Here is a 12585-nt window from a genome sequence, read left to right as displayed (position 1 = left end):
TTGATTTTATGATATTTTAGTATGAAGTATATGTTGACTTAATGAGCCATTATTTTTAGCCTAAATCATATTTTGCACTAAAACCGATTTTTCATATTTTGATTTGGTGGGAATTTGATTTTCTAGTATTTTTATTTGAATCCAAATGGGGAGTACTTCTTTATTCACATTGTAAACTTAAGTAAATGGAGTAATATAAAAATAAATGAAAGTAAAAAGACAAAGACATTTACTTAAATGTTAAAAATGAAAATAAAGGTAATCTGTACACCAGTGAGCACAGGGGCAATTTGAAGCACTTATAATGATTTTTCCGGCAAGGGGGAGGTGCAGCTGCACCTCTAGAAATAAGGTAATTTGTACACCGGTTGAGCAAATGGGCAATTTAAAGCACCTATAATGCTCCTTAATGGATCCGCCACTTCTATAATCAATAATACTACTTGTTTTCTTGAGTTTTATTAAGGGTTACAATCATCTAGTGCTCGAATTCTCAAACTCAAGTAATTTTGGAATCCAATTCTTTTTTATTGTTAGATTAACTCTGGCCTATAACTAGGTAGGAGGTTATTGCATTCGCTCGTCATCAAAAAATAAGGATAAACAACTATACCACATCATTGCTCATTGTTTTAATATGTTCCAGTTTGTAGATATAGATTAAGTAAGTTGATCATCCGTTACCTTGTACCTAAATTAAAATCACTACATATTAAATTAATCAAGACCGTCACTTTTATAATATATTAAAAAATTGATGGAGTTTCAGTACCACACAACAATAATCTCTTCATGTAAAACGCACTTAATTTTTGCATTCCTATCCTCATTTTGTCCAAACTTCCATGCTTAATTAAACCTGTACGTTTTCAGTTCCAGTTTATTCTTGGTCTGATTAGATGTTAGGTTGGGAAGCAATAAAATTTGGCAAATTCCCACCGTCGAGCGAGCATGTGGGCACATCCCTATCACACAGAGACACACTAAATGGACTGGTTGGTCCACCTTCAACAATAATCTCAATTAATTATTCTAATCTATTTGATTAGTGCAGTGTTTTAAAACACTTAAACCAACACATGCCAAATTTCCTTGGATCAGGGCCCTTGAGAACTTTGTAGGTCCCAACAATGACAATCCGACTGTCCGTAACATGCCGCGTGGGATAGTGCTCGGCGGTGGCCGCCAGCAGGCAGCATCCTAACATGGCTTGCAAGAACGAAACAGCTATATTATATTATAACGTAATTAACACAAATTACTTTCTCTTGATCATGAGATTAATAATTAAGTAGGGTTTAGAGATGCTTCATAGACAGCTTTAACCCTTTATTCTCTCTCTCTCTCTCTCTCTCTCTCTTTGTAATAAGCTGATTCTTTTCTGGGCGGGTGGGATGCCGTAATCTCTGACACCTAGTTTGTTTGTTAATGAATTGAAAGGGAGCTTTGTTGAGAGTGACCTAAGTATGTTTTACTATTAATTAATTAATTTTGTTTTTGTAAATTAGGTGGGTATCGATATTGAAACTTGTCCTGTCTTTCACCTTTCACCTTTCACCTTTCACCTTTATTATGTTATTCGGTTTGGACATACCCTCCTTCAAGCTCTATATTTTATTTTAAACTCCTCCTCAATTTGTTCGTTTGCTGATCGAAGCTTCCAAATATGTACTATCAAAGTCATTTTTGATGGATTACATTATATAAATAAATAAATAACACAATTCTTTCTGTATATTTGGATGCAGAGCTCCGGCCAATGTGAATAATTGTCACGTGTACGTGATCGATTGATAGTTATATTAATCAATAATTATTATAACGCAGGCGTGCATGAGAGAATGAGCATCAAAATTCTTCAAATTAATAAAAAAAATGATGAAGCCTTTGATGAGGTGGGTAATTATGTCCTTTGCTATGACGGTGATGTTCTAAGCATTTGGACTTTATAAGTTGAACAATACCTAACCTAACCAGACCAAAAATGAAAAAGCAAAATAGGAGAAGGGTTAAGGGTCTTGGACAGCCACCATTTTTATCGGAAGCTGGCTACCTTGTTTCCTTGTCTCCATAATTTATATGTATATATTTGTTTTATTCTATTATTATAAATATAAATATAAATAAAAACCAGTTGAAAGGATAAAATTCAATTAGGCCCTGAAATGAGCTGGCATAAAAATAAAAATTTCCTCTGAGATGACAAAACTGTATCCATCCTTACAAACCAAGTACAATTTGTGGATCCAATGGAAAAAGAACTACGAAATCTACCTGTTGAGGCAATTTATTTACACCATTTAACACAAAGACAAAATAATATAATCTTATTAATTCACTGTTGGTACGGTACAATTAATAATGCCTGAAAAGCCTCATATTGCTCGCACGCATCATATTTACTACAATTAAACTCCCCAGTAATTAAAGTATTTAGTATGTGTGGCCACTATTTCTACTTTTAGGTGTGGCTACTATCTAACTCTGTCTATCTGATTCTGGTTTAGTGAATGCCTCAACTTGGGAAACAATCATAGGTTTTCAGTGTTCTTTCTTAGCTAAGGAAAAGAACACTGTGAGAACCTAATTAAATCAAACCCTAGGTCAAATAATTCCTACTATTTGGGGATTGTTTGACCAAATTGGGAATCAATCAACCTAATTAGGAGTTACTCAATTTAATTGGGAATTATCCAATTAAACTGAACGTTACCTAATTAGGTTGAGATTTGATTTGGTTAATTACCACGATCCCCAATTAAATGAGAAGTTACCTAATTGAATCGGGATTTGATTTGATACCTACCACAATTAGGGATTTGATTTACCCTAATAAATCAAATCCCTAATTAGTCAAATCAATTCCAAAAAGGGGAGGAATAATTCACTTCCATCTACGGAATTATTCCTCAGAAACCCTAGCCTCCGAGACTACTATAAAAGCATAGTCATACACAAGGGTTGAGGTACGCCTAAATTCCTACTAAACTCTACAGAAGTTATTTCTCAAAAACCCTAGCCACCAACTCTCTTTCTCTCTCTCTCACACAAGGCTCCGGCCACCACACACGGCTCCGGCCACCCGGTTTTCCTTGAATTACCCTACCTAACTTAGGCATCGGAGGACCTTTGGCCAACACCCCCGGGTGTGGTCCTTTTACTCCGATCTGTTTTGCAGGGAGAAAGAGAAGCGGAGAAGACGAAGGAATCTTGGGCGAATATTCTCGTGGGGAAATTTGCTCCCACAAACACCATACCTTCCTCAACTAACTTCTACCCATTTGATTCCTTAGAATATATACATATAAAGTAACATTACATGTGATTGATACACTAAGAATGACACTTAAATTAAATCAATGTTTTTGTTTTTGTCGATTGTAATTTAAGGGCCCGTTTGATAACCATTTCAATTTTAGTTTTTAGTTCTCATTTTTTGTGCTAGAGCGTAAAGGAAAAAGAGGGAGAATGAAAATGAGAACAATAGTGGAGATGAGATTAAGTGGGAAAAATGTTTCTAAATTATATCATCATTCTTTCATATGATTACATGTTTCGACTAGAAAAAAAGATTGCATGTTGAACCGCAATCAAATACTTGTTCTTGGTGAGTGTGATCCATTGAACATAAAATCCACATTTGAAAACTCTTTTTTTAATTGTTTTCGATAATATTAAAATGATATTGTATCGAATGTGTACGAATGAAATATCCAACAAGAAGAAAAAGGAAAATGATTGGATAGAGGAGCTATTGAACATTTGATGCAATGTGGTCAATACAAAAATAAGTAACGCAAATCATGCATAAGAAATAGCGCATAATAAAATCAAGAAATGATCCAAATATTTTATATGAAGAAAGAAATTAAAAAACTATTATTGCTCACCAAAAGCTGTGGTGAAGTGAAGAAGCAATTTTTACAGTTACAAAAGTTGATCGAACACGATGCTGAACTGCAGGCCCCGACAAGGTTTGTCGAAGCGGAGCAGAGAGAGAGGCTTTTAGTACACGTGGGAGAGAGATGCTCTCATTTTCCATCCTCTCCCCCACAATTGACAAGTAGCAAGAAAGGGTCATTATGGACATTACACATTGGACATTCTGATTGGCCGGCGCTGGAGAACCGGTGCGCTGACGTGGGATGGGAGGGTCGCTTTCAGAAAGAGCTCACCCAGAGAGGAGGCCCCGAAAAAAGGAAGTGGGTAGTAGTAGTGATGGCCTAATCACTTCGTGACAAGCCTTGATTAAAGTGCCCTTGCGTTCTTACCCCTGCTTTATCACAAATTTACTCTTCTGCCACTGTTGTCGTCTAACCAGTTCTCTCTGTAGCTGCTTATCTTCTTGTTGACAAACTTTGCCCATGCATTTGGGTTCTATTTGCTTCCATGCCTTGTTCCTTGTCCAACTTTTGTTTCTTTGTTTGCTTCCTATATGGTAAACAAGTTTTGAAAAAATAAAAATAAAAAGCTATAAAGATGCCTACCCTATAGCGCTTAGGTTGGAGGAAGATTGCATATGTATTAACAAAACTTCTTTATCATTGGTGGGGTTGGTTTTAACTTTATTTTTAACCATTATTCTATTATATAAATTCTTATTTGTTGTATAAAAAATAATTTACGGAAAGGGATTTTCGAACTCAAGTGTAAAAAGACGTTCACATCATTCTTATCAACTGACCTAATTCACAATTCCGAATTTGAGTCTTTGAAATGAGGCATCATATTAACAGTGATGGAATCTTGCATTATATTTAACATATTTAGCACTTGACTTTTGTGTTAGAACAATGAACCAATGAACTAAAGATGGCATTTTTCTCATGCCCAACGGTAAGTTGTGAACATTATTATAAAAATGTAAGATAGAACAAAAGTTACCCTATCAACCTAATCTAAAATCCAAAAACAAGAGAATAAAAAAAAACACTGAGCCTGCAACCAAACAGTGGGTTTAGATTCGAGAACAAAACAGGGGGTGAGGAGGATGATAGCAGCATAATGGCACCTCTTAGAAGTTCCTATCATTGGGGCCTTCTCTCTTTACCTACTCTTTTGACTATTGGTCCTCTCATGGCAATTTCGGAAAAGTACTGGGTATCTAATGCCATTTGGTAGAAAGGACCAAAGGCAAGAGATGGGCATCAGTGAAATTTGATTTCCATGCAGAGGGTACTTTTGTCAATCAAAGTACAGCCATACAAACACAGAGTTAACGACTTGGCGCCTTCCTTTAGCGTGTAGAATTTGTCTACTGGGCATTGGATGGATAGGGATGTGAACGCAAGGGAAAGTTGGAAAAAAAGCAGGGATTTCTGCTGAGTGGGAAGGGAAGTATACCTTTACTGCCCTTAATTTCTAAATATTTTAATGACATTATTTGTAAGTAATTCTATAAACAAATTATTTAATCATTTTAATTTTTAATTTTTATTTGTTCGCTTGGGTGGATGTTTTTGGATAGAGATAATGGCCCGGTGAAGCTAGCAGACATTTCTACCATCATATTCTTCTAAATTATCTCTCACAGTCACAGATTCTTCATCATTCTTAGTGTCCATGAATCAACACTTGTTAGCTTCTTCCTTCTCTCCCAAAACTGCTTCTTCCACCATTATCTTTATTCCTTATAGTGTTGGTGTTGCTCCACTGCATAATAATACATCTCTTCAGCTTGCCTTACTCAATAGTCAAACCTTAACAACACCCACATGCTTCAACTTTCTCTGCTTTGATTTCAGGAATTTAAGGAGTCTCCTAGACTAGATTTCCTTCCAGATTCTTTGTTGGGGAGCTGTTTGTTTCTGATTTGATAACTAAATTTGGAATCTTTGTTGCCCAGTTTGGCCCCATTGCTTGTTTTGGGCTTTGGTTGGTAGTTCAAGAGGATAATCAAATTCTTCTTAGAATAGAAACCAGAATCTTGAGATTCTTTGGTTCTTCTTGGGATCGGGAGTGCTGTAAATTTGTTGTCTTTCCTAATTTTGGGACCTGGTTTTGCTTGCACTCTCCAATTGGAAGTTATTTGGTGGGTGGATAAGGTAACATTTTCAACATCTTCCCACACCCACACATCCTTTGCAATCTATCTGCCTGGTTTAGTGAATTGGAGGTCGGTGGATTTGTTTTTCCAAGTTTGGATTTTTCTTTCTAATGTTGGGTTAAGCTTGACAGTTCCTGTAGATTTGATTGGCTCTCTCTCTCTCTCTCTCTCTCTCTCTCTCTCTCTCTCTCTCTCTCTCTCTCTCTCTCTCTCTCCACCTGGAATCAACAAGAAGTCAGAGTCACTTCATCTTGGCACTGTTGTTAGTTAACTTCCCTTGTTTACTGCTGTGGATGAGTTTTTTCCATGTCTTTGGGTTTGGTTTAAAGGTGGGGCATCTACTTTGGATGCTATGTTGCTGGATTATATCTGTGATTTCCATGAACTGGTACCTTACTGGTGGGATTATGGACACCAAGGCTGGTTTGCTTGGTGATGGTGGAAAGATGTGCCTCAAATGGTGGGAGAAGATCCCAATGAATATTAGTAAGATCCGTCATCATTACTACCAGTATATTGGGTCCAAGAGAGTCCGCAAAACTTGGTGGAAAAGGCTTTTGGTTTCATGGGTGGTTGGTTGGACGATTGGGAGCCTATGGATCTTCTGGTACATGAGCTCACAAGCTAATGAGAAGAGGAAAGAAACTCTTTCAAGTATGTGTGATGAGAGGGCAAGGATGTTGCAGGATCAATTTAATGTGAGCATGAACCATATTCAGGCCATGTCCATGCTGATCTCGACTTTCCACCATGCCAAGTACCCATCTGCTATTGACCAGGTAACTAGATCATCCTTCATCTCTGAGCAATTTCAGGATGCCAAATCTGTTGAAATTTATATTCATCCACCAACCAGTCAGTGCTTCACTGCTTCACTGCTTTCTGTGTCCTTGTTTTGTCATTGGTTCTCAGCCTAGAATGGTATATATGGCTTGATTCACTACCAGACTTGAGTGTATGTTTACTCAAATTGCGAGTAATTGATCAAGTACCCGTCTGTTAATTTACTATTTTGTTTTATAGTTGGTCTTAGACTCTTAGTTGATGCATTTTTTGTCATGTGAGGATTTACTTGAGGACATGAAATTCGAAGAATTTAGTAGCGGTTTCTTGACCAAATGTTAATTTGATATGTTAGTCAGATATGAGTTTTCTTTAGCTATGGTAACTAGCATCTAGTCAACAGAACATCCTAACCTTCTGAACCTGTAGGAAACTTTTGCGAGGTACACTGAAAGAACTGCTTTTGAGAGGCCCCTCACGAGTGGTGTGGCATATGCTGTAAGGGTGCTCCACTCGGAAAAGGAACAATTTGAGAAGCAGCAGGGCTGGACTATCAAGAGAATGGATACCCTCGAACAAAACCCAGATCATAAGAATGACTATTCCCCAGAAGCCTTGGAACCATCCCCAGTTCAGGAAGAATATGCTCCTGTCATCTTTGCACAGGATACCGTCTCACACATCATCTCTTTTGATATGCTGTCGGGGAAGGTATTTCCTTATCTAGATTCTGTTTGTTGTCAACTTGTTGTAATTCATTCTTCAACTTTATTGGTAGATCTGACTGAAAACTGTGTCATCTTGATTAAAACAGCATGTCATCTAGTAGTTATTCAAGAATTTTTATTTTTATTTTGTAGGGGTGATCTATCCAAAACATGGATGGTAGAACCTTTGTCTTTCTTAATAGCCTGATAATTTTTTAGCTGAACTGGCCTTTCAACTCATAGATTACAGTATAGAAAGCTCTTCAACATTTCCAACATTTCCAACATTGTTTCATGCTATATAGGAAAAAAGTTGATTTCCTGATTTGTGATCCTCAATCGTGAAGTTTAATTCCTTTGTGTTCCAACAGGAAGATCGAGAAAATGTGCTGCGCGCAAGAGAATCGGGAAAGGGGGTTCTAACTGCTCCTTTTCGGCTGCTTAAAACAAAGCGCCTTGGAGTAATATTGACGTTTGCTGTCTACAAAAGAGATCTGCCTTCAAATGCAACTCCAAATGAAAGAATTCAAGCTACTGATGGGTATGCTTTTTTTGAATGAGAACATGCTATTAAGAAAAGTGTATTGCAATTTTCTGTAGATAAGTAGCTATTCATATTCCTTTGTTTTATCCGCAAGGCTTGCTATTACATGCTAGAAAATATAGAAGATTCACCCTGGTTAAAATTCAGAAGAAGCTTTATAAAGGTGGTTGTTTCTGCCAACCAGGTATCTTGGTGGAGTCTTTCATATCGAGTCACTTGTGGAGAAGTTACTTCAACAACTCGCAAGCAAGCAAACCATCCTAGTGAATGTGTATGACATTACCAATAATTCGCATCCAATCAGCATGTATGGTTCAAATGTTTCAGATGATGAAATGCAGCATATTAGCACCTTAAGTTTTGGAGATCCCTTAAGGATCCATGAGATGCGCTGCAGGTAATAAATAAGTCGTGTGCTTTATACTTTTAGTGTTGAATTTCCATGTTCTATAGGCCTCTCCTTGGTTGTTTCTGAGGCACCTAAGCATCTAGAAAGTTTTTTAAGACTGTATTCAGAAGCCAAATTTCGTCTTTACACAGGTTCAAGCACAGGCCACCATGGCCGTGGTTAGCCATTACAACTTCAATTGGGATCCTCATTATTGCATTGCTTGTTGGGCATATATTTCATGCAACTGTAAATAGGATTGCCAAAGTGGAGGATGATTTCCATAAGATGATGGAGCTCAAGAAACAGGCTGAGGCAGCTGATGTTGCCAAATCTCAGGTACTTCATGATTTTGGTTAATGCAGTTAGAAGTTTATTTAGGATTCTACTATGCTTGTGCCTAATCAGATCTCAATCCTCTGTAGTTCCTTGCAACTGTTTCCCATGAGATCAGAACGCCAATGAATGGTGTCCTAGGTGAGTTTGTGAGACTGCCCCCTTTATTTGTTCAAGTCGCGTCTCTGCATTGCCCAAATATTTAGAAAAAAAGTACAGGCCAAAAAGAACCTTGTTGAACCTCGACAATTCTGTTCATTTTTCAGGAATGTTACACATGCTAATGGACACAGACCTGGATGTAACCCAACAAGATTATGTTAAAACTGCCCAGGCCAGCGGAAAAGCACTAGTCGCACTTATAAATGAGGTCTTGGACCAAGCAAAGATTGAATCTGGTAAGCTGGAGCTCGAGGCAGTGCGTTTTGATCTGCGGGCAATTCTGGATGATGTTTTATCACTATTTTCTGGGAAGTCTCAAGAAAAAGGAGTAGAGGTAAATGATGTTTCCACCATCCTCCCCCCCAAGAAGAAAAAAAAATCTTCTGCCTTTTTACCCGTGCTTTTCTACTCAAGGTTTTCAATGTCTAATAACTAAATTTCTGGAATTTGCATGATCAAATTTGTGGAGAGCAGTTGGCAGTATACATCTCAGATCAGGTTCCTGAAATGCTTATTGGCGATCCCGGAAGGTTTCGGCAGATTATCACCAACCTCATGGGGAACTCAATCAAAGTAAGTTTCTAGTGGGTTCTCAAGTCTAGTTAAACATAGTGGAAAAAAATGGAGGACTCCAAAAGATCATCTTCCTTTTGCCTCCAAATATATTTAAAGAATGTGCCTTCTGGATGAAATTTTCTTCCCTTAATAAGAGAAAAAGAGTGACATGGTGAGAATGAACGTATTCATTGCCCTGGATATCACCTTGTATTTTTGTTCAAGTCATACTGTATTTTAGCAGCTAAAAAAAATTAGGGGAAGAAATTATTTTTAGCTTTGTTGTCCGATTCCTGCATATAAATAGTAGCTAAATTGATTATTTAATTTACAGTTCACAGAGAAAGGACACATCTTTGTGACGGTTCATCTTGTCGACGAGCTGATCGGCTCAATAGATGTTGAGACTGAATCATCATCGAAGAACACTTTGAGTGGTTTCCCTGTTGCAGATAGACACCGTAGCTGGGGTGGATTTAGGTGTTTCAGTCAAGAGGGATCTGCAAGCCATTTCGCATCGTCCTCTGATCTCATTAATGTTATTGTATCTGTTGAGGACACAGGAGTAGGAATCCCTCTAGAAGCCCAATCTCGCGTTTTCACTCCTTTTATGCAGGTTGGACCATCCATCTCACGTACACATGGAGGAACAGGAATTGGGCTAAGCATAAGCAAGTGTTTGGTTGGCCTCATGAAAGGGGAAATCGGATTTGTGAGCATTCCAAAGATTGGTTCCACATTTACATTTACTGCTGTTTTCACCAAGGCCTTCTGTAATTCAGATGATTTTAAGATCCAGCAAATCAACAGCCAATCAAATGCTCCATCCTCAGAATTTCATGGCATGACAGCATTAGTTGTGGACCAAAGACCTGTTAGGGCCAAGATGTCAAGATATCATATCCAACGGCTCGGAATTCGTGTTGAAGTAGTTTCTGATTTGGATCAGGGTTTATCCAGTTTGAGCTGTGGGAATACATCTGTCGATATGGTCCTTGTTGAACAGGAAGTTTGGGATAAAGATTCGGGCACTTCAGCTCTCTTCATCAATAATTTAAGGAAAATTCGTTGCCGTCCACCGAATCTGTTCATTCTTACTAATTCTAGTAGCTCTTGCAGAATAAACTCTGCAACTTCAGTTGTCTCTAACCCAACTGTCATCATGAAGCCTCTTAGGGCAAGTATGCTTGCTGCCTCACTACAAAGAGCCATGGGAGTTGGCAACAAGGGTAATCCTCGAAATGGGGAGCTCCCAAGTTTGACTCTCTGCAAACTTCTACTTGGGAGAAAAATTCTTATTATAGATGATAATAATGTCAATCTAAGAGTAGCTGCTGGTGCTTTGAAAAAGTATGGGGCTGAAGTGGTCTGTGCAGACAGTGGTAGAAAGGCAATCTCACTGCTTACACCGCCCCACCATTTTGATGCCTGCTTCATGGATATCCAAATGCCAGAGATGGATGGGTATGTGGTGCTTCTAACTTTAAAAGCTTTTGATGTAAGGAATCATTTTTTGTAGATTAAATTTGAAAATCTTGCTGAAATGTCAAAACTTCTTTTTCCCCTCGTTCCCCATTTTCTTATTAAGATCTGAATACCATTAAATGCATGAGGCTTGCTGCTTTGCAAGATCCCTGCTTGTTTACTTCAAAAAAAATAGAAAAGAACACTGTTGGGCTGTCCTACAAATCACTTTATATGTAATGACAGCCGTTTGCATCTAATTTGCTGTCAGATAATTCATAAATGTGGCATACTAGGCTATTTGTTGGTAATTTTGTTCCAGTTTAGTTATCATGGGTTAATATTTGGTCACTAGTACTACACCTATAACATCAATCTTCCCCTGCAGGTTTGAAGCTACAAGACGAATACGCGATATGGAACGCAATATCAGCAACAGTATTCAAAATGGCAAAGTTTCTGCGGAGGATTATGGAAATATTTTAATATGGCATGTCCCAATTCTGGCCATGACTGCGGATGTAATTCAGGCCACCCATGAAGAATGCACAAACTGTGGAATGGATGGATATGTTTCCAAACCATTTGAAGCTGAACAGCTCTATCGTGAAGTTTCACGTTTTTTCCAATCAACTTCAAAGGGGAATTTGTAGAGAGGACTTGAATTGAAGACTTGCTGCTGACATAAGCACAGGCGCTCTTTCTCCGGGACGCTTTAAATGGATTCAGAGTTTTCCCAGTAGTAAGTTCTTTATTGACAAAGATTTAGTTCGTGTTCTATACTTGTTCATTATGAAAAATTAGATGAAAAAATAGGGAAATTTTATGAAAGCATCTTGTGTGCCATCAAGAACTGACAATACACTGCCCATTGGTTTACTTTTTTCAGGAGAACAATTCTTTTTGTTGCTGAGAGTGTATATAGGAGCCCTGCTTGATTACATGGGATATTCATATTTGAGTGTTAGTTTTTCTTTTCTCGTATTTTTTCTCCGAGCCAGACATCAAAGCTGGTTCATTCTTCCTTGTAAAGTTGATCCATCTGCAAGCCCTTTTCACTGAAGTTGGTAACCTGGAATGTTAAGTTCCAGCAAGAGCTACTTCAAAGCGAGATAAATACAATGCCTTCATGAAAGCCCTGGGTTTGCATTGCCATCCCAAATGTACTAATAAAAGTTGCAATCATTGAAGAGATAGGTCAACCATTTCTCAGTATCAGTCAGTTGTAGTATCATAGAGACGGATCTGATTTGGCAGAAAGAAGGAATTCTAACTTACTTGGAAACTGGTGGAGAATGGCCCTTGTATATTACAACAAAGTTAATAAAGATTTGTAGCCAGCCTTTTCTTTTTCATTTTGGTTTGCTCCCTAACAGTTCAAGTTTGATTCAACTTAGGTTTGATGTAAAGTTTGATTCAGTGTAGCAGTGATGTAACTGTACAACAATGTTGATAATTTGAGAAAATCTCATGATTCTTGTCTGGTTTGTACATTTCAAAGAGTCATTATGACTTCTCATATGCAACTTACTAATCACCGAGGTGTTGGGAGTATTTCTATTGGAAAATAATATGTATCAAGTCACGTGACTCTCTTTTT

At 37.8% G+C, this 12585-nt stretch overlaps 1 protein-coding gene across 1 annotated transcript; it reads left to right on the top strand.

Annotated features, from left to right (window-relative positions):
- The first annotated feature begins 5294 nt into the window (after positions 1 to 5294).
- On the top strand, positions 5295 to 12539 carry LOC117628935 (histidine kinase 3). Its single transcript, XM_034361480.1, has 11 exons — positions 5295 to 6825; positions 7259 to 7540; positions 7908 to 8077; positions 8265 to 8477; positions 8621 to 8807; positions 8894 to 8945; positions 9071 to 9300; positions 9441 to 9539; positions 9856 to 10985; positions 11374 to 11727; positions 11875 to 12539. The coding sequence occupies exons 1-10, from the start codon at positions 6340 to 6342 to the stop codon at positions 11636 to 11638; spliced, it is 3114 nt and encodes a 1037-aa protein (XP_034217371.1). The 5' UTR covers positions 5295 to 6339; the 3' UTR covers positions 11639 to 11727; positions 11875 to 12539.
- The last annotated feature ends 46 nt before the right edge of the window (positions 12540 to 12585 follow it).

This window comes from Prunus dulcis, chromosome 1, assembly GCF_902201215.1.
Source record: "Prunus dulcis chromosome 1, ALMONDv2, whole genome shotgun sequence".
Classification (NCBI taxonomy): domain Eukaryota; kingdom Viridiplantae; phylum Streptophyta; class Magnoliopsida; order Rosales; family Rosaceae; genus Prunus; species Prunus dulcis.
This window is presented reverse-complemented; position numbering and strand designations above follow the sequence as displayed.